The sequence below is a fragment of the Carica papaya genome, chromosome 5 (genome assembly GCF_054855325.1).
Source record: "Carica papaya isolate Zhongbai chromosome 5, ASM5485532v1, whole genome shotgun sequence".
Taxonomy (NCBI): Eukaryota; Viridiplantae; Streptophyta; class Magnoliopsida; order Brassicales; family Caricaceae; genus Carica; species Carica papaya.
The window spans coordinates 41638218-41666129 of NC_142313.1; the positions used below are offsets into that span (position 1 = coordinate 41638218).

The window sequence follows — 27912 nt, forward strand, 5'->3', positions numbered from 1 at the left end:
TGGTACCTTCCATATAATGCATTGTATCAAATTACACCAAGTATTGTCTGGTTTGATCTTCGATTCAAAGTAAGGAATTGAAAATTTAGGTTCTGATGCAAAATTTCAAAAATTAATTAACTAATTGATTAATTAGGGATTGATATTTAATAAATTATTATTTGTTTTATATATAAAATTAATTATAAAATTTATGAATGATTATAATTTATGAATATTTTATTTTAATTCTTATTGATTTTATCAAATATTTTTAAATTAAATATAATAATTTTAAAAAATTAATCTAATTTTATCTAATCAAATCAAGTCAAACTAATTCACAAATATATTCGGTTCAATTCGATTTGGCTTAAGGCTAATTGTAATGCCCAATTTAATTTAATAAAAATTAAATTAATTTATAATTATAATTTTTTAATTTTATTTTAGTGTAAAAATGAAGAAAATTTGATAGGTGATGAAATTGGAAACATTTTTGAAAAAACAAGATACAAATTTGGGTTTTATAGTATTTTTAAAAGAAAAATCAAAAATTGGAGATCAAAATACAATTTAGAAAAGTTGTACCACGTAGGATGCCTGTTCAGCAGCCCCCCGAATCGGAACGCGACGCGTGGCAATGGACTTTGACGCGGTGCCATGCGGGCGATCCGTGTGCCCGCGATCAAACGGCCCAGATCCGTTCCCGCACGCACGAATAGCTTGGATGCGTTCCCTCCCTAAATACGATCGGACGGTCAGATTTAAACGTGATCAACAGTCCAGATTTACTTCTTATTTAAACGCGATCGGACGATCTAAATTAAATCGCGATAAACGGTCCAGATTCACTCCCCATTTAATCGCGATCGGACGGTACACATCAAACGCGATGGACGGCGTGTATTAAATAAGGACGGATATAAATAACATTTTTCACAGCAAACTCTAACCTTAGCTGCCAGACACCCCCTTTCCTCGCCGGAGAAGAATACCCAGCCGCCGAAAAGGAAGCCACCGCCACCCGCCGTCGCGCCGGAGCCATTTCCTACCGCAAAAAGAGGTAAAAAATAATTTCTTTGCTCAGAATTCAATTTTAAATATCCACATGGCCAAATAGGAGCAAAATGACCAGTGGATTGACCGAAAATCGTAGATAAATCCCGACGACGCCGCCGTGAAAAATTACAAAAATTGCCTCCGATGAGGCCCTTCCCGATTCTCGTTCTGCGTAATTTTTTCACCATTTTGATCACCGTTTCTGTCTCTATAGGTTGACTGGAGCAAAATACCCAGCTGCAACGTGAGCCGGCAGAGCCGTCGCACCGAGAGCCCTACCGCCGGTGAGTTTCGATTTTTCAATTTTTTTACGGCCAAATGAGGCCCCTTAACGTGTTTTCTCGCATGGATTAATGCAAAATCGGTCGAAAATAGCCAACCCGAGGCGGACCGCCGCCGTGCGAAATTTCAAAATTGGTCAAAAAAGGGTCATGATATTATTTTTGGATTTTTTGAAATATTTGTAGGTACTTGTAGTGCGTTTTAATCCTCAAAGAAAAATTCGGGAAATCCGGGGACCGCCAGTAGGCGCAGTCAACAGCTTAGCTTTTCGGGCATCAATTAAGTAAGCATCACTCACTATATTCTCTATTATGGAATTGAAGTCAAATTAATTATAATACGGTATTTCGTGTAATTTAAAAAATATCTATAATTAATTACGAGTTACTAATGGAGTCAGAACCAGAAATTATTTTCTGTTGATTTCTGTTAATTTATTTTACAGTATGAGTGCATGATAATATCTAATTGATTCATTTTATGGTTTTGAATGTATGTATCATGTCTTATGTGACTACTGTTAAATTAGAAAACTGATATGTAATTGCATTCTCTGATGCATATTTTGTTTGTTTTATGTTATTACGGTTGAATTGGGAAACTGGAGATTAAAGGTAAATGGAAACTGTGTTATTAAGTGAATTGATGAAATGACAGCCTTACTGGATATTCTGAGAGATGGTGAACCGATCGGGTACATAGAGAACCTTACCGTGAATGTTGCCTCATACTGGACGGGTATCAAGACTTGGTAATTTAACGCTCATACCAGACGAGATATGGGGACGGTCTATTTCACCCTCATACCGGATAGGGTATTAAGGTTTAGTAAATTGGTGTCCATATCGGACAAGGTATGGGGATGGTCTATTAATTGAGAATGTTAAAGAAAAGGGTTTACGCATAGTAGGGACATCCTTGTATACCCCATAGATACCAGCAGGCTGATGAAAATGGACAGTTGTTGTTTTGGTTAATTGAACATGGAATTATAATATGTGCATGTTATCGATTGAATATGAAATCATGATAAGTGTTATACTATTGTCTTTATAGATTGTTTTTGTAAATCTCGCTACGGTAAGTGGACGTTAAATAATTTTATTATTGATAAATGGATTTACTTAATTAAGTGCTCTATTAGTTATTTTTTATTTTTCTACTAACCTTCATTTCTGTGTCAGTAGGTAGCGTGATATTCTTATTGGGATAGTGTAACTCATTCTTTATTTAACTATTTCAGATCAAGAGAATCAGGATCCGGAACCCGATCCATAAGAGAACTGCGAGTAGGATGCCAATTTTATTTTATTTTCTATTTATTTCTTTAATTTTTTGTATTTCCTACAAAAGGATAATTCTCGTAACACTATTTAGTACTTTAAGTCGTTGTCTAAAAAATGTAAACTTTAACTAATTATTTCGCTTTCGTACTTAATTTATTATTTATTTACTTTAAAATTTCGGAGTCGTTACACTAATGAATACTCCTAATAACACATTGCATTCGTGATAACATAGTAACATATTTGTAACGGCCCCGGAAATATTAAAATGAAATGAGTATTTAAATATATCAAATGCGGAAGTGAGATCAAAATTTCAGTTAACATCCCTTACACGAAAAACCAAAAACGTACTTAAAATATAAAAGATTAAACTAACTAAGAGAGAAACTCGAAAATAAAACTATGAGTATGACTACAGAGTCTCTAGGCATCCCCTTCGTCGTCCTCCTGCGGAACGGGCTCGGGAACCATGTCTTCCTGATCTGAAATGGTTAAATAATGAGTGAGCTACACTAGCCCAGTAAGAACATCACGATATCTCACCGTCACGGAGGTAAAGGTGGGTAGAAAAACACAAAAAGACCAATGGAGCATAATTTACAACAAACTCGTTTATTAACATGAAAACCTTTACCATCCACTTACCTTGTGGAATTTATGAAAACAATATAAGAAAAACAATAACATTATCATAATCATTGAATAATATAAGCTGTAAAACATAACACTTATCACGCCTCTTGTAATTCAATCATTATACAACATATCTTTTTCTCATTTACCAGCCTACTAGTATCCGTGGGGGTCCATAGGGGTTCCGCTACCCGTTAACCTTTAACATTCATAATCAGTTTCCAGGGCCGTCCCCATACCCCGTCCGGTATGGGCGCCAAAACCATGAACCTCAATACCCCGTCCGGTATGAGGGTGAAACGGGCCGTCCCCATACCCCGTCCGGTATGGGCGCCAAAACCATAAACCTCAATACCCCGTCCGGTATGAGGGTGAAACGGGCCGTCCCCATACCCCGTCCGGTATGGGCGCCAAAACCATAAGATCTCCATACCCCGTCCGGCATGTGAGACCACAATCCCGGTAGGGTTCCCTACGGACCCGGTCCGTCCACCATCTCCCAGGATATCTAGTCAGGCTGACCCCCATAATACAATTATCAGTCTACACAATCTTTCATTTTCCTTTTCCTCAGTCAGCATCATCAATTTACATACAAACAAGCAAACAGTAATTCATGCCAAACAGACAACATACAGTATCAGTTTTTCAGTCATTCAACCCATGATTAATAAAAACGTAGTATATGCACACAAATCTGTAAAATGAACACATCAAACCTCATTTTGCATTTAAAGCTGTAAACAGGCTAAATAACAGTAAATCACCAATCACACTAGACTCGGGCTCCATTAGCCACCTTAAGCAATTTTACACATTCGTTAATTCAAGAAATACTGTTTTATCATTTTGAACTTTAATACCGTGATAGGAAATAGGGTGAGGGGTCCTTACTTGTTTTCGGGATCCGAATACGATTCACAGTGCGCCTGCAGGCCGTCCCTAATTTTCCCTGAATTTTTTCCGGGGAACTGAAACACACTAACAGTACCTGCACGTGTTCCAAAAAAATCCAAATTAGGCCCAGGGTCTCTTTCGGCCCAAATCGCAACTCCGGCACGGCGGCTCCGCCGTGCTCCGGCGACGGCGCCGCCGCTGGCGGCGGCGAGTCGCCTCGGGTTGGCTGTTTTCGGCCGTTTTCGGCCGAATTCGGCCACACTCGCATTGGTCCTTGTCAGAAAACAACCCTAGGGCCCTCGGGGGGCCAAAAAATCACGGAAAAAAGCGGAGCTTACCGGCGGCGGCGCTCTCGGGTACGGCGGCTCTCCGGCGAGGTTCGTGTTTTGGTGATTCGGCTTCGGTCAACCTGTAGAGAAAAGAATGGTGATCACGGTGATATAAAAATTGCATCGAACGGAGGCCGGGAAGGACCTCGTCGGAGGCAAAAACCGAGAGGGGGCGCGGCGGCGCCGCTGGGTTTCGGCCGCGTATTCCGGCCGTTTGGCTGGGATTTCGGCCTCAATTTGGCCAAAGGAGGAATCAGCGGGGAAAAACGAGTCGGGGGTATGAAATTTACCTCGATCGGCGGTCAGAAATTTCCCCGGTGCGGCGGCGGGTGGCGGCGGTCGGCCTCTGGTTCGTCTTCTCCGGCGAGCGGCGGGCGGCTAGGGTTTGTGGTCTGGTGTGGGTGTTCTATTTATAACCCCTTGCCTTTTGATCACAGCCGTTCATTTCGTTTTAATCTGGGCCGTTCGTTTTTTATTGAATCTGGACCGTCCGTGCGTTTGAATCTGGGCCGTCCGATCGCGCGATTGATCTGGGCCGTCGGATCGCACCCACGCGGATCGCCAACGTGGCTGCTTTCGGAGTGACGCGGTCTTGCCACGTGGCAGGCCCCGGTTGGCCGGGACTGCTGACCGGGCCTGCTGACGTGGCCCCCCCCCCCCCCCCCTTTTTTTTTTTTTTTTTTTCCGGGTGCTACAATATTAATACCACTAATTAATTTAATAATAAATAAATTATTTTTTTTACAAGAAATTTTATGTTCAAATTGAAGTTATTTTTTATGTATTTTTTTATTTAAAAATTATTATTCATATTTATAAATTATTTAATTAATACATATATACAATATTTACTTAAAAAAATATTTTATCTAAAAAAAGTTCAATATCCATATCTGATAACATTACAAAAATTATAAGAAATATATATATATATATATATATATATATATATATAAGAAAAGTTTTGGTATAGTTGAATTAAAATATTAGTCTTAAACCAGTCGAATATATAGTTGCGCGCGCGAGCGTGCTAGGCTACCATAGAAGAAGAATGCGGTGTTTGGAGAAGAAATTCGTAGTTGAGTAATCGAATGATCCCGCCCAAATCGACTTGTGGTGAGGGTTAGGGTTCCCCTGCAACTCAAAAACTTACTGCAGATTGTCCTCTTGATACACAGGTTTATAGCAACAGAAACACATTATTCTTCCTTAATATTGCTTGATCGTATATTTCGCTTAAAAACAAGTTGATGCGGGCAGACAACATCTGGGTTTTCTTGGTTTGAGTAAAACCATTCTTCATTCAAGATTTTCACCTTCATCATTTCGTGTTTCTGACAGGAAGATTGGGCAACTGCGGAAGCCAATTGGTTTCTGTAGCAATATTTCACTAAGATGAGAGCTACTGCTCCTACCTGCAAATATTTCCCAACACCCATTAAAGCTTGCTATGATATTCCAAAATTGCAGATTCAATTTCCAATTCAAAAGAGAAAAGTTGATACTTTTCCTCGATTTGATTACCCTTCATCCAAGAAACAGAGAGTCCGTCAAGATTCCATCGCCAATCCGACAATGTGTTTCGCACTGAACAAAGTGGCCAACGGTGGTGGTTTCAATTTCAAGAGCCGATTATGCCAAAAATCTAGCTTGGGGTACAGCAATTTTAGGGGAAATTGTCAATTTTCTCATGGCAATGAACATGTCGGACCTCCCTGGATTCACTGGCAAGCAATGAAGGATGATAAACAGTTACCTGGAAGTCCTCCAGTGTTAAATGAAACTAAACTGTGCAGAATGTACTCTAGTGGGGGAAGATGCACATATGAAGATAGGTGCCGTTTTCTCCATGCAACTCCTGAGAAAATTAAGCAAGAGGTCAGCAGGTTGAGAGAGAACTGTTCAACAAGCATTCTTTCTGGTGGACATGGGGGAAATCGAGCAAATGAGTCTAGTCAGTTGGGATGCAAATGGCCTGTCAAGTCCAGGATTTCTGATGGTCATGTGAATCAGAAGCCACCTTTATGGAAAACGAAGCGGTGTATGAACTGGAAGATGAGAGGATGCTGCTCATATGGCGATGCTTGTATCTTCGCTCATGGACAAGAAGGTATTATTATTATTATTATTATTATTATTATTATTATTATCCATGCTCATTTTTTAATGTTTTGATTTGCTTTATTCTAATTTTGTTTTCTCAAGCACATTTTTTGGGGTAACTCTATCTTGCTACTGTCAGTTTATCTCATAGCATAATTGTTAGTTACTGCATTTAAAGTTTGGTTTTCTGCTAAGTGCCTTGGCCTTAGATAGTTTATACGGGTGATTCAGAGTGCCAAAAATGTTGTTTCATGTCAAGATCTTCTGCATTGACATGAAAAAATTTGGGTGGTTTTCCTTCTTCTGATTCTCAGTTTTAACATATAAACATTGTTCGACAAAGGTTATATATTGAAAATGTTTCCTGTATTGTAAACTAGAGCTAGTTGATAATGCTATCATATCCATAAACCTCAACAATTTGTGCAAATAGTAATTAGTTCATGTAGTTTTTGTTACTTTATTTTGATCTAAATGTTTAGAACTGGAGTATTTAAAACTTTTAGTAAAATACGACGATAAGTTTTGCTAGCTACTTGATGCACATAGTAATCTAGAGGGACTAATGTGTCAACAGGCACTAGATGCTCGTTAAAACTTATATTGCATTTGAAGGTTAAAATCTATTATTATGCATGAGGGAACCAACATGCTTATGTAATTAAGCAAGTGCTTTGGCGTTCATCTTTAGTTATTATGAGCAATGCACGGGTCTAAGCCAATAGAAAAACATTGGCCTATATCCTTAGTTTGAGGATGAATTAACCGATTTATTTACACCAGTACTCGTCCATTTTCCTTGATTGACCCCTTTGGATCATTGAGGCATCTCATGAGATAAGAGTATCTTCTCAAAAAAATAAAAGAAAAAGTGAAAGGATCCTTTTTTCTAAGTTGTTGGCTGCTGCTACTTATACTAACAGAATTGCAGAAGCATGACACTCACACTGCAGTGGAATCTGAAAATTTGGAACCTACTCTTTCAAAAGGTTGTGTGTCTTCAAAGAATCAGACTGGCAAGTGCATATTGAAGTGGACAGAAATTCAGAAGATAAGTGGTATATATGGTGATTGGATTGACGATCTTTCCCTATTGGCAGCTGATTGAACAAAATGAAGCATAAATGTTACTTGTCTCAGATTTTACTACAACGCTAGCGCGTAGTGAAGATTTTTGTTTTTCTTGGATAAGCCAAATACTAGTTTCTTTTAGTTTGACGATCTTAATCAAAATGTTCATCCAACTGTAACTACAATAATATGAATTAGTTACCTTGATTTTCCAAGCTCCAAGCTATATATGATTTTTCTCTCTATTTTCTTGTCTAAAGTTTCATGGGTAGACAATGTTGATCCAAGATCAATGATGACTGAATGTAAATCCTTAGTTTGAACTGATCTTGGTCTCCCTGAGTTTCTTCATACTGTGAAATGTAGGGACTTTCATCATCAAATGGTAGTTTGAACAACTGCTTTCAAAATGTATAGGGTTGTTCTGCATACAATGACATTGTAGGCCAATCTAATTTCCAGCATCAAATCTTGACCTGCAGGGCCCTGTTTTGGGTCTGTTGGGATGGTGAATGGCAGAGAAATGGACACAACTCTTACTGTACTTCCTTTGATTCCTACCATGAAGCGATGAGACTTTTAAATCATACACAGGGAAGCCAATTTGGCAGAATGCCTCCCAAATAATCACGCTTGTCGTTCATCATCAATGAAGATCCATCTTGATGGCATTTTACCTTTCCATTAGAGTACTTACAGATTTTTCCTTCATCCTGATGGCCTTTTTCACTTCCTTTTTCCTCTTGCAAAACTGCCTTATATATGTTTCTCAATCCTTGATAGCAGTTCAACCAGGCTATCTGCTGGACTCTCAGTTAGGGATCGACTAAGGTCTGTGTGATGGTAACCACCACAAAGTGAAAGTCAAAATAGAACGGAAGTTCAGGATCACGTGACACAACTCGTATATGTTATTTTTCCTCATGTTTTTTTTCGTTACCGAAATCACCTGCATATGTTACTTCTTCAGCTTTTCATTTGGTATTACAAACAAGGATTCGACTATGGTACCTACTTTATATATGAGAGGGCAAGGCATCTAATACCTGCTCACCATTAGGTACGGCCATTCAATTGTACATAAAAATACATAAACCTAAACACCAAATATCACTATTTTTCTTTAAAATAAAAAACTTGCCAACAAAAGAGATCTATAGTCTTTCTTGAAAAGCAACCATGGGAAACATAGAAGTGATAGAATTAATTGGTTCTGTTTTCTATTAGTAGTCCAAAAGATTTTTGTTATTTTACTGATTATTGACTGCTTCATGTGTCTACTTCCAGTAACACTTATGTTAACAGAGATTCGGTCATAGGTAAATCATGATTAATCATTAGGAATTGTTTTTTACACTTAAAACCTAGCTTGATGGCTTGAGCATTTGCAAATTAGTTTGACATGTGCTACCCGAGAATTTTGCATCCAAGATCTAATTTGTTAAAACACAAAATGGAAGAGATCTTTGCAAAAGGCTACTGATTTTTCTTGTTATTTGCTAACTTAGAAATACACAGCACAAATTACAAAGTAGTAATATAAGCACTGGAGTATAAATTACAAAAGTTCCACAAAATAGAATGGGAGACTGAACCGACGAAAAAAGTAGCTAAAAAGCAGCTGTACTATTCAGTCCTACTAGTGCAACCTTCATGACAAATCATCTAAGGAAAGAGTTCTTATTTTTCTACTAATACAACCACATCACAAAGTCACATTCTCCATTCCATTGTTTCACGTACACATCATTTATCCTTAGTGTGAGAGGACAATCCTTGAGAACATAAACAACTTGAGATAAGAATGAAAATAAGAATGAAGTTAAGCAGCCGAAATAGTTGTTGGAAACTATCTCTTATGATGCGTCCAGATATTATAACGGAGCCATGTGTTTGTATGATGCTTTCTTGATGATTGTTTCCAGATTCTAAGATTTAGAAACATTTATGTTTCCCCGAAGAAACATAGATTTAGCAATTAACTCTAACACTGGGTTCTACAAGTTGACCAACTCAAAGATTGCAGATTACAATCTTTTGAAAGATCTAAAAGGCAACAATGCATCAAGCAAAGTTCTATTCTTTCTTTTTCTTGAAAAGAATCAAAAACCTCCACTCTTACAACAATCAAAGCAGAGATATGCACAATATTGCAAGGGAAAGTTTTAGATACATTTTTCCCTGTAAATTTTTGTAAAGCTAAAATTCTACATCAAGAATATGTGGCAAGAACGAGGGTAGAAAAAAGAAGGAAAGAGAGAAAGCTAGTTATATTCTGCATCTTCTTTACATATCTTTTTCGACAGTTTGTGCCCATTTGATGGTTGAGCGGACTAAAGCATCCATTGGATCAGTACATTTCTTAAGAAGAGGATCATCCCGTGGCAGGAGATCCCTCATATCATCAGATGCAAGGATTATGGTATTCACTGCCCTCAACAGTAGAACCTGGAGCGCAATTCTCAGTAAATTGCGAGCCCCTTCCATGTCTTTTCTGTTTAAAGCTTCAATACTAGGTATTACAGTACGCTCCACAGTTGCTTTATCAGGCAGCACAATCTCAAATCCCTGCATATACAAAAGGGAGTAAGTACTAAAACAATTTAGACTCCTAGATGATGTTATAGATATCATGATTTTCTTGCAGAAATTAAGAAAAGAACAGATCTAGTCTTTTAAGGAGCGAAGGTCTGTTGCGTCCCAGAATTTTAAAGAACTCACATAAAATTTAATATAAACAAAGAACAGATGAAAAAATCTTCTACAAGACAATAAAACCAAAAACGAAAGTCAATACTCAATAGAAGCTTGTAAAAAGTGGAAACTGTAAACTACATGGAGAAGCAACATACTACAATGTGGGAACAATATTTAGTCCCAGAGGAAATAAGATGGATAGACTGTTAAGATTTTCCTCAATAAGCCTCGACCATGCGGGCAGTTGATATGCCCCTAATGGCCAGGTTGGGGTCACCCCATCTGGCATCCACAATATTTCTCCACAGTCTATTATCTTCACTCATATACTTCCAGAGTCATTTACCATGAAGAGTTTCATTCATTTTCACCATAGATTTTATACCAAGCCCTCCAATTCTGTTTGGTTTTTTGATGTCCTCTCAATTTACCAAATGATATTTATGTTTCTCATTGTCATCTCCCCAAAGAAAGCGACATTGAATTGTTTCCAGTTTCCTAGCCACTTTCACCGGAAATGAAATAGTAGAAAGATAGTAGATAGGAAAATTGGTCATTGTGCTCTTAATTAAAGTGTATCTTCCTCCCTTTGAGAGGAAATTACGCTTCCATCCGGCAAGCCTCTTTTCAAACTTTGCTCACAATGGAAACTTGGCAAGGGGAACAAGATTAGATTGTGGCTTGACGAATGGCTGGAGTTGGGTTGTCTCAAGTGTTGTTTACCGAGATATTCAGTATTGTCTAATCCAGGAATATGCTGATTGAAGATGCTTACCAAAAGATTAATGGAAACATAAATTGGTCCATAAATATGGCAAGAAATTTAAATGATTGGGAAATCAGTGATTATGTGGACACACTTAAGATTTTATCATCACAGCAGATCACAATTTCATCTGACAAATTCGTTTGGAAATTGGAGAAGCCTGAAAAATTCACTGTCAAATCTTACTACAAATTCTTAATGGAGGATTCTACTGAGGGTTGTCTGAATTTTCCCTATAAGCAAATCTGGAAAACCAAGATCCCTCTGGGGGTTGCATTTTTTACTTGGGAAGCTTGTCGGGAGAAGATTCTCACCATTGATAAACTTAGAATAAGAGGACAGATCCTTGTGAATGGGTGTTATCTGTGTTTGAAGGGTGAGGAATCCTGCAACCATTTACTGTTTTGGTGTCCTGCTGCACATAACTTATGGAGTATGATCTATGGCTTACTGGGAATCGAGTGGGTTATGACGGGTTCGGTTTATGGGGAAATTTGAGCTTGGGAAGGGTTATGCATAAAAAGAAATATTGCTAATATTGTTCTATTGACTATGTTTTGGGTTATTTGAAAAGAAAGGAATTTTAGAGGCTTTTGACGATAAAATTAGTGGATTGTATACTTTAAAAGATAAATGAATGCATTATTTTGGAACCATTTTGTTAGGTCATGATATTATTAGTGATAAAGATTTTGAAAATGTCATTGATATACTAACTCTTATGTAAATCTTTTGTACATGAGCGATACCCCTGTTTTGGTACCTTGTTAATATAATATACATCACACAAGTCCTGACTTATCCTTTTTCTCTTTCCTCTTGAAATGTTCTGAACTGAAAATTAAAAGACAATAATTTGTATTGAAGATGAGCAAGGTAGAGAAGTAAAAAAACTCAAATCTATGACCCTAATCATCATAATGTAGTAATTCAAAGCTCCTGGTCAATATTCAGAATTCTCGCTTCCCCTATTTGGCAATATGAAGAAATGAAACTGTCATAAACCTATTAGCAGGATTGAGAATTACAAACTAAAAATTTTGTAACCTTAAATCAACCTCTTCCCCAGAGAAGACTTGAGAGAAAGAAACAAGCTCTTCTAAGATGCTACAAGCTCTGAGTTTCTTCTAAGATGTTACAAGCTCTGAGTTTCTACATGAGAATGGAACTTCCGTAACATCCTTGAGAAAATACTTATTTTTCATTTTGAAATAATCTGCTTGTCTAGTCTGGGGTAAGACAGAGAAATCGAGTTGTGTGCCAGTTCATCACAAGCTCATTGGCAGATGAGTTGGGTGCCAATAAGAAGCTTTTGTTGTGGATCCAAATAGGCTCATGAATCTTAACATATTATTCTGATCTGATCAGTTGGGCTCCAACCTTTTCACCTTTGATCAGGAAACACTAGTTCTTACTAGATAAAGAAAACCATTACAATAATACACCTAAATTTTTCTGTCAAACATAAGAGTTGGACCTCCAGACTCAAGAGCTCTGAGAAAAAACTTAGCTAATGTCATATAGCCTTCCTCTGCAAGGGGATACCCTAGGTAGAAACCATACAGCAGGCTAGCAGATAAATAGGGACATGGGAAATGTGTGTAATTCAAGGTATTCAGATTCTTTTAAAACCAATTTAATCTAAAAGAAGAAAAAAAGAAAAGGAAATGAATTTTGTCATAAAACTTTGACTTTCTCCCATATTCTGCCAATGTATATGGAGTCTTTGCAACAACATTGTTACAAGGTTCAAAGTCTAACTTCCTTTAGCATCACAGCCAAATACTTAAGAACTACGAGAAAAAGGCATCACGCATTACAAGAAGTAAATATTTGAAGGAATTAAAGTAGCATGAGATGACAGGCTATCTTATTTTCTTTTCTTAATAAGAGTAGAATTAGTGGAGGTCCATAAGTTTCTAAAATCTTCAGGTTTTAACATAACAGGCAAGTTCAAGAGAATATTCTCCTAGTTTCTGGACAACCAGAATTTCGAATAAAATATCTGGATTTTGGATCCATAAAAGATCAATTCCGTGATTAACCTCTCTCTTGTTCCCTCCTCTTCTCCAAGCCTGATAAATTTTCGTATATACAACATTGAAGTGAGAGAGGGATAGGAATATTGATGGCAAAAGATATTCAACTATCAAGGATCATACTTCCCATTCTCGGAACTTTATATGCCTACCTCAGTCAATCCATGCCAGGCCCAAAGATAAATCTGTGTGTTGAGTATGTCTATTATTAAAGCTCACTAGATTTTACTCTTACCTGCTTTCCTTCCATAAAAACTTCAATTTGTGTTTATACCAAATGATTGCTGGTTTTTAAGGCATGAATAACCTTCCATTCAATTCAAGCATTATGGTAACACTCGGTTGGTGGCTTTATAAAGGAACAAGAGAACTTAGTCACGAGGAATGCAGCGAAATACTAAAAGAACTGTTTGTGTGAACTTCTTGGATGGTGGAATTTCTCATATATCCTCTTCCTTTTATTGATGGTTAATCTAGTCCTAACATATTTCACTTCCGCTCTCTATCTTTTCTGTTTCTCCTGCCATAGAATTTCTATATATGCATGTTACACACTTGAGATGCCTCTTTTGGTCTCTTAATACAAATGCTACTTATCAAACAAAAGCCGCACTGCATCATATCTATCTTTGAGTAGTAGTTACCAACTTTCCACCATACAACAAAGCTTCTACCACAAACACATTTCAGCATAACAAGCTTACAAATATCTGCAGATGATGCACTCTACATCACATCCTAAGCACATTTCATGCAGCCAAAAAGAAAATGTAATAAGTTGCAGGATTACCTCATTCTGAAGTTTCTCTTGATAAAATCCCGCAGACAAAATTGCATTTGTCGCAAGCACCCCTATTCGTAAATGACTCCCAGCTTCAAGCGGCTTCAACTTGGCTTCCTTGAGCTCCTTTGCAACACATTCACCCATATGAAGGAAAGGAACGGAGCACCCTTTAGAAACCTCTTCATGCCATATATGTGAGATGTGACACGGCATTACTATGCAACGAGCTCCTGATTTCTCAAGAAAAATTCTCTTACTCTTTAGATTCTCCACAATGAGCATTTGATCCAATGGATTAGAATCACTTCTATTAAAGGAAGGAAATAAATTCTTCTCGTGAGATATAAGTTCCTTATTTAAGGAAGGATCAGAACAAAGCACAAAAGGCAAGGAATTTTGACTGTCCTTTGAACTCCACTCGACTAGGTTTCGCAAAAAGGTTAAAGTAGAAACAACTGATACCCCTCCAATTATACCTACTGTATTTGCTTGGCCGAGTAAAGAATTAGAAAGACTGACTGTTGAACCTGTACTTAAACCAGAACCCTTCTTAGATTCAGGAAAATTACCATCACCTGTGGGCAAGAGAATACATGATGGTGGCATAGCTAGTAATGGATTCAAACTTCTTTTATGTGAATTTCTCTGCACATTTACACCGAGTGTATTAGATGGATAAGTCAATGAATGAAACGACATTGACAAGCTTCTATCAAACATCTCTTAGGGCCAAAGCAAACCAGTCAATTAAGACTTTTCAAGCTCCACTTCTTATGAACAGGTATTCAACTTCAATTTACTTATCAGCTCTTCGCAACGACCAAAACACAACTCTTAGCACCGGATGAACTCTTAGCACTGAGCAAAGTTTCTATTTAACACCAAAAAAAAAACCCATCTAAGGGAAGCCAAAGGATTTTGAAATAAGATCTCCAATTCGCTTGAAAATCCTCAAGAGACCCTATATGTGTCTTCGTACTCAAAATCTGCCCTCCAACCCAGAAACCAATTCCAAATAAGCGTCAAACTTCAACACTGCTCCTGCCCTAAACTTTATTAGGGTTCATAAATTGAAAGGCGAAACCATATAACCAAAAACCCAGCTCAAGAATGCAAATTTCTAACTGGGTCCTCTCAACAAAGTCTCAAAATAGACGACAAGGATAGGAAAGTGAAGCAATAGATACCCCCTCCACAAATCGTATACACAGCAAAATCCTAAAACCCTGAAATCTTTCTGTCTATCTTTGAGAATTGTAAAGCTACTTGCAACGAACAGGAAAAAAAAGATAATAGGAAGACGAAAATGAGCTTTAGCAAGTGGGATTTTGATCAGATGACTTTCTCTTAGTCACATGCCGCAAAAATAATTGATGGATCAATCATGCAAACTAGTCATAGCAAGTGTAAGGAATCTAAGTAAGTATTATCTCTCATTTTCAGATAGAATTTATGTACTCCAAAAGAAAAAAGGAGAGAGAATCATATATACAGACAAAAGGAAAATATGGAAATAAAAATGTCCCCATCTGTGTGTTTTGCATCCACAAATCTGCACCTTGTTGGGTTGGGGAGCTGGAAGGTGTTTGTGCTGCAGTGAAATGCCTCTGTTAGATTTTTGGCTCTTTCGTTCAGCGAACCTCCGCCACCCATTTTTTTCTTTTTCTTTTCTCCAATTCCATTTATTGCTCCATTGGTATAAACAAGGGGATGGTTGGATGACTTTCATAATTATTTATTAATATATGTTATTATATAGTAATAATAAAATATGATAATAATAAAATTATATTATATTTTAAAAAATAATGTATTAACATATAATAATTATTATTATCTTTGTTTGTGTTAGTAGAATGGTATATTTAATTAAATTATTTGTTTTGTTTTTAATTTATTTTATGTAATAATAAATAATAAATAAAAATATATATAATTAAATATATTTATGTATGAAAAAACGTATCATGTATAGTTTATGCTGTAAATTTTAAAAGTATTATTAAAAAATTATTTAATATATAATAAAAATAATTATAAAAATATTATTAATTTAAAAAAGTTAGAATTATGTTTAATAAAAATAATGATTATGGTTAAATTATCAAAAAGTATAGACTAAAATAATTATTTATCCTTATATATTATTTTTGTTTAAATTAGTCACCTGACTCAATTTTTCATCAAATTATTACTTATAATTTTAATTTAATTTCTCTTTATTAATATAAATTAATATTATTAATTATATTATATTATATTATTTATATTATAATATTATATAGTATTATTATAATATAATAAGGAAATGATGAAAAATAATTACATAATTATAATTACTTAAATAATATTAAATTTTTCTGAAAAATATTTAAAATAATTTACATTATTTATTTTAATATAATTGTTTTCTTCATTTTGTTAATACAAGTATTGAATTTTGTATCATTATTTATTTTATTGGGCATCCTTAACTTCATACAACCCTTTAAATATCTTCCATGCTTTGGTATCATTACTCAATAAATTAAGACAGAAAAAAAGAAATATATATATATATATATATATGTGTGTGTGTGTGTGTGTGTGTATGGATTAAATAGATTGAAAGAGCAAGATCCCAAGGCACTCTAAGCCAAATAACCAAATTATAACCAGTAAAACAGAAAGTGTCTAACACAAGGCACCCAAAACATATCTTCATATGAAAAAAACCTTTTCCATTCCTCCTAATTGAAGGTTAACACAAGTTAAAAACTGGCATCCTACTCTGAATTCGAAACAATTTCAAGAATACATTCGTACTGTTAAATAAATTACGAAGATGTGTTAGAAGTTGTACTAAATGATTTTAGTCTAATTTTGCTTTCGAACTTCCGACGATTCTTCTTACGTACCTCCTTACGGACAAGAAAGCACAAGACACAGAAACTAACATCATTGGATAGATATCAACTGTTGAAGTTTTGTGGAATATTGTCTCACCCACTTTCTTGAGAAGAATTTCTCTTGCAAGTCCCCATAAGGTTAGAAGTGTTCCAAATAAACTAATTCTTCCAGGCTTTATCAGACTCAAAAATGCTCCTGCAACACACAAGTAGCTTCCTGCAAGAACCTGTATCATGATATCAATATACCAGTGGAGTTCTGTAAGGTAAGAGATCATTCTGGTCAATGCACATGAAATTGGTAATTAATTTGCTAGAGCTTTTAATCCGTTTTGGCATGAGTTCAAATGAACTGATTTTTCTCTTGTGCAACAGATTTGATAGCAAACTAGGTGTCTGTGCGGCATAGTTTAGTTTCTTGATTGATTATTAGGATTAAATTGACAAGAATAGCTTAATTTTTAATATTATATTCTAATTCATCTCTTCAAGGGGAATCAAAATATTGTTTTTTGGGGGATGTAATCTACTTTAAAAACTAACATAATAAGAAAACTACAACATAGATATAGCCTACTCAATATTATTTTTCGGGTATAACCTGCACAAAATTTATCTAATGAAAACCAACTATCCGTTACTTCAAGAATTAGTAATTTTACTCCTGTTTGTGAGGGTGTAAGTTAAGAGTTAAATTCTGTTCTCATGCAAATATTGATATGTAAGTAATACTCTATTATTGCAACAGATGAAGTTTCGCTTGAAAGATCTTTGTAATTCAACTCCAATTATGAAACTTACATGGTTGCCTAATTAGATGGTGTATGAATAAACATGCATATATGTATATATATATATATATATGACACCCTTGGAAGAATGAGTAAGAACCTCTAGGCGATGGAGATCAGTTGCAGAAGAGGGTCTCTTGACAGAGGCCAAGTTATACAACTTGAAGATTCTGTCAAAGGTGGGGATAGTTGTGTGAGTGATGATAGCCTTCGCAATGGCGCCTGGATACAGAAGAGCCTTTATCACAAATTCAGGAAAAACTCTTGTCGCCATCAACTGGCACGATGCTACCTCCATTGGTGTTGCACACGTTCCTCTTCGACACGGTACTCTGTAAAAATCATATATATAAACCCTAATTTCAAAATCTCCCACACATCGCTACACAAATTCAAACACCATAACATATATATATATATATATATATTAATTACAAGTATATACAGGGCAGAATAAGATGTTTTCGTATATTTTTGACAGGGTAAAGGGGGTAGAAATACCTAAAATCAAAATCAGAGTCGTATTCATTAACAAATTCGCAGAGAAAATGTAGCATTCCAGTAAAATGTGGTTAAAAACAAATGGAGGATCGCCAAAGAAAAAAGAAGAAACGAAAGCAACATTTCGTTCCTTTTAATACCATTTATTTGGATGATAATGAATGAGGCAGCCATCGTTATCATTATCATGAAGATGATTGTATTGTAGGGTTAAAACGATGAGAACCTGAAAAGAGGGACCTGAAATACGATGACAAGGAAATATACGCATGACGCAATGGAAGATATCATGGTTGCCATTTTCTTCGAAGAAGCCATTGGATTCAAAATCGGAAGAAAATTTGGGGGCCAACATGTGAAAATGGCAGCCGGGAAATTTTTAAATTATCGTCTACGTCTGTTGTTTGTAGTGAATCTGTATTGCCTATTTTTACGTGATAGTGGTTCGTTAGGCAGACTCTGTTTGGAAGGAAGGAAAACCCAAGATTATTTCTTTTTATAGTATATATATATATATATATATATACACACACGTGGAAGGCGGGAGTCAAAGGTTTGACTTTTAATACAAAAATATTAAATTATATACTTATTTTAGTTATGATATAAAGTTTTATTAATAGTTTTATTCATTAATTGTGCATTAAAATATAAGATTCAATAATTTTGTTTTAATAATTTATTACGGATAATACTTAGTCCATAAATACAAATTAAAGTAAAGTACGAAAAGAAAATTTAAAAAAAATGAGAAAAATTCAGAAATTAATTTATATTTTATCGAGAGGGGATCATTCTAATAAATAAAATATATACGGAAGTTGTAATTATAAACAACGATCGAACTCGTTAAATATTAGTTTATATGTTCTTTTTAGTATCGATTTTAAAGGTCAATTTTTATTATAATATTTTTTAAACTATTTAAAATTTTAACTAAATAAAATATTATTATTTTAATTGAAGTAATCAGCATTCATTCGAATATTAGGTGGCTGAATACTTCAACTAGCTTTCGTGTTCTTCAAATGAATTACTATAAATAAAATATTTAATATTATCAAACAATATTTTTAAAAAAAATATAGAACTAATTGGATTTAAAATTTAAAAAATATATATATATATATAATTAAAAATAACGTAATATTTTAAATTAAAAAATAAAAATAAATAAATAATTTAAGACGACGAGAATCTGACTGTACACACTCAAGCAGAGGATCCAAAGTTCAACATATTAAAACGTACGACCATCAAATAAACGCAAAACGACATAAAGAATTTGTCCACAACAAAATCGCACGTGGATGTGGGTCCCGCATTCCAACGTCACATCATGTCATCATTTATTTTATTTATTTATCACCCCACCAATAATTGCAGTTATAAAAAAGATAGTTATTTATTTATTTTCTACTTTTATTCCGTCAAAAAAAATATGTACGTACTAAATAATTTTTTCATACACCATTACGTATTTAATTATATTAAATATATATTTTTGTTTTGACTTTTTTTTTTAAATTAAAATTTTTACGATAAAAAAATTAACAATGTATGTATATTTATTAAATATAAAATATTACACATTAATTACTTATATTTGTATTGTTATGCAAAAACCATATATATATATATACACAAACACGCCTACTCTCGTATAATTAAAAAAGAAAGATTAATTAGCACTAATCCAGAATATGCTATAAATATGTTCATATATAATTCTCCTGGAGAACTCTTCATCATCTCCTCCAGTCACAGATGTGGAGCAACCTTCCATTCGATCTCTTAGCCAACATCTTCTCCTTCCTCTCGCCGGACTCCTTAGCTCGAGCCAGATCCACTTGCCGCCATTGGCATGTCTGTGCTGCCACCTACCCATTCAACTCCCTCTCCCCACAACGCCACCCACCATGGTTCCTCGCTCTTCCCACTCGCAGCCATGGCTTATTTTCTTATCTTCATAATCCGATTACGAATTCTTGGCACCAACTATCTCTCGACTTTCTACCCCAACCGACCCGACCCGTTTCCTTACTCGGCAGCCTCGTTCTCCTCAGATCCACCAACTCTACTGTACCACACCTAATTATATGTAACCCCTTCACCAGGCAGCATAAATACCTTCCGCTATTGAACATCTCGAGGACCAACCCGGCTATTGGTGTTGTAATTTTAGATGAGCAAATTCCGAGGTTTAGAATCTACGTGGCGGGTGGAATGTCATCGGCGGCGGCGGGAGGTGGAGCGAAGTACGAGGCGACAATGGAGATGTACGATTCTGAGCAAAACAAGTGGGTAAGAGTTGATCCGATGCCGATGGAATTCGCGGTGAGATTGACGGTTTGGACACCGAACGAGAGCGTGTACTGTAACGGGGTTCTTTACTGGATGACATCTGCAAGGGCGTTTAGCGTGATGGGTGTGGAGATTGAGTCGAATAGTTGGCGTGAGTTGGGAGTTCCGATGGCGGAGAAGCTCGAGTTCGCGGCACTGACACGGCGGAGAAAGAGGTTGACGGTGGTGGGGGGGACGTGGAGGGACAGGTGTTGCGTGTGGGAACTAGATGAGGGCGAAAAATGGGTGATGATTGGGACAGTGCCGGTTGAATTGGGGATGAGATTTTTGGAGGGAAAGAAGAGTTGGAGTAGTAGTAAGTGTGCGAGGGGTGAAGGGAGAATATGTTTGTACAGAGAAGTTGGATGTGGAATGGTGGTTTGGAGAGAAGAAGAAGAAGAAGAAGAAGAAGATGGAGAGAAGAGGAAATGGGAATGGTGTTGGGTGGAAGGGTGTGAAGTTGTGAAAGGTCAAAGGGTTTTGAACTTTGGAATTAAAGGTGTTATGATTAATCCTAATCTTTCCCAATCTTCCATTTTCTGAACAAGTGAATCTACATTGTATAAGTTGGTAAATTTCTATCAATAAATTTCATAATATTTTAACAAACATCTAAAATAAATCTAAACGAAAATATACGATTAAAAACCCCGATTGCAAATATAAAAAAATATATATATATATATAATAAAAAATACAAGGAGGATTATAAAAATATCTGCAAGAAATTCAAACCCGATACATATTTAATTCACTCAAACTTTAGGTTAACCGCAACTTCCTCTTCCATCTTCGTTCAATGAATTTAGAAATTTCATTTATTTACTTATTTACTCGTCTTTTCTTTGTATATAAATTATTTATCTTAACATATGAATTAATTAATAAATAAAATATTTTATCTATTACCCTCTCAATATTTATCGTAGTAAAGAATTATCAATATTTGCTATTAGTTAGTAATAATTTATTATTTAAAAATTTTTAGGTGCATTAAATCTTACATATTATTTTCCATAATTATATAATTTACATACTTTATACTTAATTTACTAATTAATTTCAAATAATTGATATTACCTTAATTGCTTTAATATAATTTTTTTATTTCATATTTGACTAGACTCATAATTTTTTTAAGAGAATATTTATACAATTTAAAATGTATACATGGTATATTTTCATTTAAAGCAGTTTTTATAGAAAAAAAAACTAAACATTAATATAGAAAAAATTAAAAATTAATAATACTAAATTATTATTATTTAATTAAATAATTAGTACTAACTATCTGTCTTTGTAAAAATAGTCAATTAAGAAAAATAAAAAATCTTCACTTTTCTTTTTTCTTTAAATTTTCCTCCTGATGCTCACGCAGACTTTTCTTCTTCGCCGTCTGCTCTTCTTCTTCATTTCTTTGTAAACTTTGAAAAAAATCCTCTGCGCAGTCCACTCCTAATCTCCTCTTTACCTTTTCCTTTCAGCATTTAACCCACCCAAGGTACTTCTTTTCTTTGCGCTCTGCTACGCTTCTCACTACAATTTTCTGATTCTTAAACCTGCTTGCTCTCAGATTTCTTCTTCCGGATACTGGCTTGACTTTGTTCTAATTATAGTTTCTGCTCGTGTTCGATGACCTTTGAGGGAAAAGAAGAACTGGGTTTGACTTTTGTGGGTGTTCTTGTAAGAATAAACTGCTTCTCTCATACTCCCAAAGATCACATGTCACATTTCACGCAAGTTTTCTCTTGAGCTTTATAGTTTTTGTTGTTTAAAATTCACGAGTTTTGATGCTAAGTGATCTACTTTAAGCGTGTTTATGTTGGGGGTCATTTATATCTTCATTTGCTGGAAATAGATTCTGACTGCAATTAGGTAGTCTTTTGATGAAGGAGACATCGATTTCTTCAAACTTGCCATTTTCTTTTACCAATTTGATGAGTTGGATTTGATCCTAACTCTCAGCAACCGCTACTTAGTTGAAGCTTTACTTGCAATGTTGTGCCTGGAGTTTGACCTTCTAATTTTTGTACTCGCTGGATTGATTGGTCAAAGAATTCTGAAGTAACAATTATGGAGGCATCTGGGTTTCTGGATAATGGCATCTTTGGTAGTGTGGAGAGCTCATTAAATCTCTGTTTCCAGTCTTGTGTTTTATGTTGGCAAAGTTGCGTGGTTACTTGGTTTTTCTTGTTGCTGGGAAAAACAGGTTCTCACTTGGTTTACTCCCATCTCAATGGTTCTTACCATGTAAAGATGATATTTCTTTTAAGGGCATTTGAGATTATATGAATTGGGAGTTTGCCTCAGGTTCTAGGGAGCACTTGGTAGTTACATTGGCGCTCTGGTGAACTTCAGTTTACTGATTAAATTTGTGTGCCACTGCCAATCTGTGTTTTGAGTGGTATGGACGTCCTGCAAGTCATTTCTTCAGCTACCCAAATAATTTCATGTATGGTAGGGGCTGTTGGTGCCCTAGAGCAAGCATCTAGGGATCTTGATGAAGCTCCAAAAAAAATCCAATACATAGAAGAATTTTTGAGAGATCTCGAAAATTTAGTACGGCTAACTAAGAATAAACAAGGCCATAAGCTTCATAACCCACAGTTGAATTACCAAATTCAAAGTTTGAATACCTTGATAAAACAGCTGCGCACGAATCTAACAAAGGCTAGAAGGACTATTTCGAAGAGTAAAATTAAAAATGTAGCTAAGGTAGTATGGAGTTCTATGGCTGGAGACCCACTCACAAAGTTTATAAACTCAATGAGGAATGACTTGGATTGGTGGCTTGAATCTCAAACATTGGCCCAAAATATAGGTAAAGTGATAGAGTCAACAGCAAAAGATACGCCTATTAAATGGAAAATAAAAACTGATCAGGGCTATCCACTTTCTAGTAAATGTAAGTTGGTGAGGAATCTACTGGAAAAAGAAGATTCTCATCGGGTTGTTCTAATTGTTGGACTATCTGGTATTGGGAAGTCATGTTTGGCTCGTCAAGTGGCTTCTGATCTGCCAATGAAATTTGTGGATGGTGCAGTTGAACTTGGATTTGGGCAAGCATGCTGTCGAGCTGCTTGCAATGGAAGCAAAGCTGAGTATGAAAAACGTTTAGCAAGAAAAATCAGTAGATTTCTTGTACAGATTGGATTTTGGAAAAACACTAAAGATGAAAACAGTGGAGATCTTGAATATGTTTGTTTTAAGCTTCAAGAAGCCTTGTATGGAAAGAGCATTTTAATCCTTCTTGATGATGTATGGGAGCAGGACATAGTCCAACGGTTTGCAAATCTGTATGATAATGATTCCAAGTATCTAGTAACAACAAGAAATGAAGCTGTCTATGAAATTACCGAGGCTGAGAAAGTTGAATTAAGCAAAGATGACACTAAGGAGATAAGCAAGGCAATCCTACTCTACCATAGCCTCCTTGGTGAAGAAGAACTTCCGGTATGGAATATCAATCTAACGTTTATAAAACATATACGTATATATCCATTTCTAGGATGCATTTATCATTACTAAAGAGCTCTATATTGTTTCAATATATCCTTAGTAGATTTTAAGCTACATAATCTATAATGCAGCTCCTCATTACATAATTCATATCTAAATAAGGGAATCTGTTTCGGAAGTTGAAAATGACATCATGTGGACAGAAATTGACATTTTTCCAGCATTTGTTAGGCCAAACCATTCCATTCTTAATTTTCCATCTATGTATCTCATACAGGTTTCAAACCTTTCACTTGTACAAACTCAGTAGTAGCTGCTCTCTGGTTCCCATCCATAGGCTAAGTGTTTTCTTCTCATCATCCTATGCTATTATCTTATCTTCAACAGGATCGTTGAGGATCATTTAGTAGACAGTAATGAATCAAAAATTCTAGTTCTCTCCTTATTTGTCACGAGGCAGGGCCAAAAGGAATTTCTGAGTTGCTTCCCTCTTAAGCGTCCTTTTGGTTATCCATCCCCATTATTACCTCAGCCTCTTTTTTCCCAACTGTTTTAGTTTATATGTTTTTTTGGCTTTTGATTCTCTATCTGATATGAAATAAAAACCTTAAAACTCTGTTTGTTACATGAGAATTTTCTAATTTCATTTTCTCTACCAATACAATGAAAAAAAACATAGAAATGGTCCCTTGAAAATGAAAACAGTTTTTTGGAAAATAAAATAATATGCATTGAAGAAAATAGAAATTACAAAATAATTTTATCTAGCAAAGGGTTTCTGGAGTCTTATTTTGACAATCTCTTTACGGTAATGCTCTAAAAAGTTTGTATAGAAGTAGTAAAATCAACCAGAATGAGTGTTGTTTGGATAATTCAGATAAATTTTCCTTCCTAAGTTCTTATTTTATTCAATTCAAATTCCATTCCGGAATAATCCCTAAATCTATCTGCTACTCTAGTCTTAGTATGTAGAATTACAATCTTATTTTTATGTGCAAGTCATCTGCAACTTCTGTATGGAGAAGTAAAAATTGGAAATCTCTAATTTCTAATTTGCATTGAGCCTGTAGCAACTATACGCTTTTGTTTTGATTGCAATGTTTTTGTTTTTCTGTTACTTTCATTTTTGAAGGATAGCTTACCCTCCTTGAGATACATCGTATCTCCTCTTTTCTTTATCTAATTTATTTAATTTCCTATTAAGGAAATAGAAATCTCACTCCTAAGAAAATCCAGAGCAAATTCGAAGCATGATGGATTATGTGCTCTGGAGAGGAGTAACAAACATTTGATGAGGGCATTTCCATAAAGTTTTCATCTGTGGCAGCCCTTCCTCAAGGAAACTTCTCCACCAACTTTTCGACGTGAATTGAATGCTTTTTTGTGAACTTGAAAAAAACCATCATCAAAGTTGGAAGCTAAAAATGCTTCCCAAGTAACTGAAAAAGATACAAGTTAAAACTGGAAACAATAAAGTAAACTAAATGAAAACATGAAAATCAAGTTTGATTTAGATGCAGTCATCTGGATAATATTATGCCATTTGCGCTCCTAATGTTCCCTGATATTTGCAATTTTTCTATGATGATTTTCTTATTATGGCCTAATATTTGCTTATCTATAGGATATGGCAAGTAATTTGCTTGAAAGATGTGGGCACCACCCTCTAACAGTTGCTGTTATGGGTAAGGCTCTGAGGAAAGAAACAAGAGCTGAGAAATGGGAGAAGGCCATCTCCAACCTATCTACTTACGCAGCATGTGCACCGGGTCCTGTTTCCTATGTGAATGAGAAAGAAGCAGAGAACACGTTGACCATATTTGGTTCATTTGAGTTCAGTCTAGAAGCTATGCTCGGAGAGTCTAGAAAATTCTTCATAGCTCTTGCTGCTCTATGCTGGGTAGAACCTGTACCTGAATCTTGTCTAGAGTCCATTTGGTCAGTGCTTGGAGAGGAGAGCTTGTTCCCTCTTGTAGTGTGCAAGCTTGTTGAAGGCTCCTTGCTGATGAAAACTGATACAGACCCCTTGTATAAAGTACATGACATGGTTTCTCTGTACCTTGATGGCAAGATAGATAATTCAGTTGAAATTCTGCTAAGTGAACCTACATCTGGAGGCACAGCATTTATTTGTCCATGGCTTCTTATTTTTGGGAAAGAGAGCATAAAGAAAATTGTTCAGAAAAGGATAGAGTTTCTCCTTGATGTTTCAGAAGAAGAGCTAGTTGTTATCACTTTGGAAGCCATTGTCGAGGCCCTAATGGCTAGCAAATCCATTTCTGAGCTTGAAGCTAGCAGAGCAAGCTTTAGTAGCATAATTGGACCAACAATTGCAGACTTAATATCAGCTAATTCGCATGGTTTGATTGCAACATCTGCAAGTGCGATCGCTAATATTTTTAGTGGGAGTGACTATTCGAAGTATTTTCCCTTGCTTGAAACCAGTGGTGCAGTTGATAAGCTAGCAAATGTGTTGGAGATTTGTGACGATCCAACTATCCAAGCTAACATCTTAACTGTCCTTGCAAAGCTTGCTGAGTTTGGAAGCCTGGATATTGTCGATAAGGTGCTTCAAAGCATTCCCTTTAACTATCTTGGAGAGTTGCTCTCTCTTGACAGAGAGGAACTGCACGAGAGTGTCTTTACAATATTGACATTATTGATGAAAGCCGGAAAATCAAAAGCTGTTGAGAGAATGTTTGCCTTTGAAATTGATAAGAATTTAATTAAACTTCTTGAGAATGGGTCTGAAGTCGTGCAACACCATGCAATTGTCACTTTGAAGGCATTTTATGAGTTGAGTGGTCCTGCAAATGGTTCTCTACGACCTGCAAATCTAAGCCTTTTTCCATGGCAAGTGAGGCTTCGTTTGGAAAGATTTGTTCTGTCAGACAGTAATGCAGGTCAACCCTCTCCAGAGCCACAAACTTTTGAAGGCCTCGTTCATAAGGTGCTAGAAAGTGATAGTAAGCGGATCCTGGAGGCAATGCAGGATCTGATACCAATTCTTGAAAATGCAGGGGACTCGAGAGTCAGAGAAATGATAATACAAAGTCCCCTTGTGAGAAGACTGTCAGAACTTCTGCAACGTGGGCATCTAGAACAAAACTCAATAAGATCCGAGTCGGCTTTTTTACTGATGAAACTAGCATGTTCTGGTGGCGAACCCTTCATCAGGAAATTTCTCGAGTATAGTATCATTCCTGAGCTGGTAAAGATGATGCAATGCCAAATTGCAGAGCTGCAGGATTCAGCATATACAGCACTCCACGAAATGCTAGTCGGTAATGGTGGAGTCCTGGTGTTGAATAAGATCTTTCAGATAGGTCTCGTAGACAGAATAGCTCAATCACTTGACAGCAGATCAGTAAAGACAAGGGAAGTAGCCACTAATTGCATATTGGATTTTGTTGAGCTAGGAAACAAAAGCAGTTTAGAGAAGATGTTTTCTTTGCAAGTGGTGGAGAAGCTAGTGAAACAGGAAAAAGCCAGTGGGGGTTCTGGAGAAACTATGGTTGGATTCCTCAAGGGAATGGATAAATGTAAGCATCTTACTGTGCCGGAACGGAGGCTGATGAAGCAACAAGCAGTGAAGAAGATTAGGACAGCATTGAAAGGCCACAAGTTTGAAACTCGTATATTAGTAGCCGTTGATGCTTGTGTGTACGAAAACTCAAAAGGTAGTAGTAGTGGTGGCAATAATAGATATAGAAAGTAAAAGTATATCTAAATTATTTTTTGTCTTTCCTCTTGAAGAAGGAAAACAGAAAATTATTTTTTTCTGTTATTTTGTATCTCAAACTTTGTGTGTGTAATGATTACTTTTAATGCATACCATTATGATCATTAAACTTAAACTTATGATAATATATACCCAATTATTGTTGACTAAAAAGTAAATTGTACATTGTTTTTCAGTGAAAGTAAAAAGTAAAGTTTGAAACAAATACTTTCGATTCTTACTATGAATTATTCATTAAACTCTAATAATTAGAAAGA

General features: G+C 35.7%; 5 protein-coding genes and 1 long non-coding RNA gene across 12 annotated transcripts; 3 read left to right on the forward strand and 3 right to left on the reverse strand.

Annotated features, from left to right (window-relative positions):
- Window positions 1–2872: 2872 nt before the first annotated feature.
- Window positions 2873–5114, reverse strand: LOC148266112 (uncharacterized). Its single transcript, XR_015819135.1, has 2 exons — window positions 4140–5114; window positions 2873–3094 (listed from the first exon to the last, which is right to left on the reverse strand). It is a non-coding gene; the product is annotated as an uncharacterized LOC148266112 (long non-coding RNA).
- Window positions 5115–5458: 344 nt separating this feature from the next.
- LOC148266113 (zinc finger CCCH domain-containing protein 39-like) lies at window positions 5459–7860 on the forward strand. 4 transcript variants are annotated; one of them, XM_088221061.1, is made up of 3 exons: window positions 5459–5649; window positions 5813–6581; window positions 7498–7860. In XM_088221061.1, exons 2-3 carry the CDS (start codon window positions 5867–5869, stop codon window positions 7680–7682), a joined length of 900 nt encoding a protein of 299 aa, XP_088077187.1. In that variant the 5' UTR covers window positions 5459–5649; window positions 5813–5866; the 3' UTR covers window positions 7683–7860. The 4 variants fall into 4 exon arrangements, with proteins under 4 accessions (XP_088077187.1, XP_088077186.1, XP_088077188.1 ...); XM_088221060.1 differs by having other exon boundaries at window positions 5459–6581; XM_088221062.1 differs by having other exon boundaries at window positions 5459–6581; window positions 7564–7860.
- Window positions 7861–9709: 1849 nt separating this feature from the next.
- LOC110821093 (aspartate-glutamate racemase family) lies at window positions 9710–15622 on the reverse strand. The gene is made up of 2 exons (XM_022050818.2): window positions 13938–15622; window positions 9710–10213 (listed from the first exon to the last, which is right to left on the reverse strand). The coding sequence occupies exons 1-2, from the start codon at window positions 14649–14651 to the stop codon at window positions 9932–9934; spliced, it is 996 nt and encodes a 331-aa protein (XP_021906510.1). The 5' UTR covers window positions 14652–15622; the 3' UTR covers window positions 9710–9931.
- A 940-nt stretch (window positions 15623–16562) lies between these two features.
- Window positions 16563–18568, reverse strand: LOC110821094 (uncharacterized). Of its 3 annotated transcripts, none has more exons than XM_022050819.2 (3): window positions 18338–18553; window positions 17711–17942; window positions 16563–17046 (listed from the first exon to the last, which is right to left on the reverse strand). In XM_022050819.2, exons 1-3 carry the CDS (start codon window positions 18427–18429, stop codon window positions 16783–16785), a joined length of 588 nt encoding a protein of 195 aa, XP_021906511.1. In that variant the 5' UTR covers window positions 18430–18553; the 3' UTR covers window positions 16563–16782. The 3 variants fall into 3 exon arrangements, with proteins under 3 accessions (XP_021906511.1, XP_021906512.1, XP_088077191.1); XM_022050820.2 differs by lacking the exon at window positions 18338–18553 and adding an exon at window positions 18112–18253; XM_088221065.1 differs by having other exon boundaries at window positions 16864–17036; window positions 18338–18568.
- A 1222-nt stretch (window positions 18569–19790) lies between these two features.
- LOC110821194 (F-box/kelch-repeat protein At5g43190-like) lies at window positions 19791–21063 on the forward strand. Its single transcript, XM_022050934.2, has one exon. It carries the CDS (start codon window positions 19879–19881, stop codon window positions 20995–20997), a length of 1119 nt encoding a protein of 372 aa, XP_021906626.1. The 5' UTR covers window positions 19791–19878; the 3' UTR covers window positions 20998–21063.
- A 746-nt stretch (window positions 21064–21809) lies between these two features.
- Window positions 21810–27770, forward strand: LOC110821024 (uncharacterized). 2 transcript variants are annotated; one of them, XM_022050700.2, is made up of 3 exons: window positions 21810–21955; window positions 22028–23907; window positions 25538–27770. In XM_022050700.2, exons 2-3 carry the CDS (start codon window positions 22861–22863, stop codon window positions 27629–27631), a joined length of 3141 nt encoding a protein of 1046 aa, XP_021906392.1. In that variant the 5' UTR covers window positions 21810–21955; window positions 22028–22860; the 3' UTR covers window positions 27632–27770. The 2 variants fall into 2 exon arrangements, with proteins under 2 accessions (XP_021906392.1, XP_088077192.1); XM_088221066.1 differs by having other exon boundaries at window positions 21813–23907.
- The last annotated feature ends 142 nt before the right edge of the window (window positions 27771–27912 follow it).

Coding starts and splice junctions, on each gene's coding strand:
- LOC148266113 (XM_088221060.1), top strand. CDS start 5,867: ATGAGAGCTACTGCTCCTACCTGCAAATATTTCCCAACACCCATTAAA. Junction 6,582..7,497: donor CTTCGCTCATGGACAAGAAG/GTATTATTATTA, acceptor TTATACTAACAG/AATTGCAGAAGCATGACACT.
- LOC110821194 (XM_022050934.2), top strand. CDS start 19,879: ATGTGGAGCAACCTTCCATTCGATCTCTTAGCCAACATCTTCTCCTTC.
- LOC110821024 (XM_022050700.2), top strand. CDS start 22,861: ATGGACGTCCTGCAAGTCATTTCTTCAGCTACCCAAATAATTTCATGT. Junction 23,908..25,537: donor TTGGTGAAGAAGAACTTCCG/GTATGGAATATC, acceptor GCTTATCTATAG/GATATGGCAAGTAATTTGCT.
- LOC110821093 (XM_022050818.2), bottom strand. CDS start 14,651: ATGTTTGATAGAAGCTTGTCAATGTCGTTTCATTCATTGACTTATCCA. Junction 10,214..13,937: donor AAGAGAAACTTCAGAATGAG/GTAATCCTGCAA, acceptor TTGTATATGCAG/GGATTTGAGATTGTGCTGCC.
- LOC110821094 (XM_022050819.2), bottom strand. CDS start 18,429: ATGGCTTCTTCGAAGAAAATGGCAACCATGATATCTTCCATTGCGTCA. Junction 17,943..18,337: donor TTTCAGGTCCCTCTTTTCAG/GTTCTCATCGTT, acceptor TGATTTTTACAG/AGTACCGTGTCGAAGAGGAA. Junction 17,047..17,710: donor CTGATCTCCATCGCCTAGAG/GTTCTTACTCAT, acceptor ATCATGATACAG/GTTCTTGCAGGAAGCTACTT.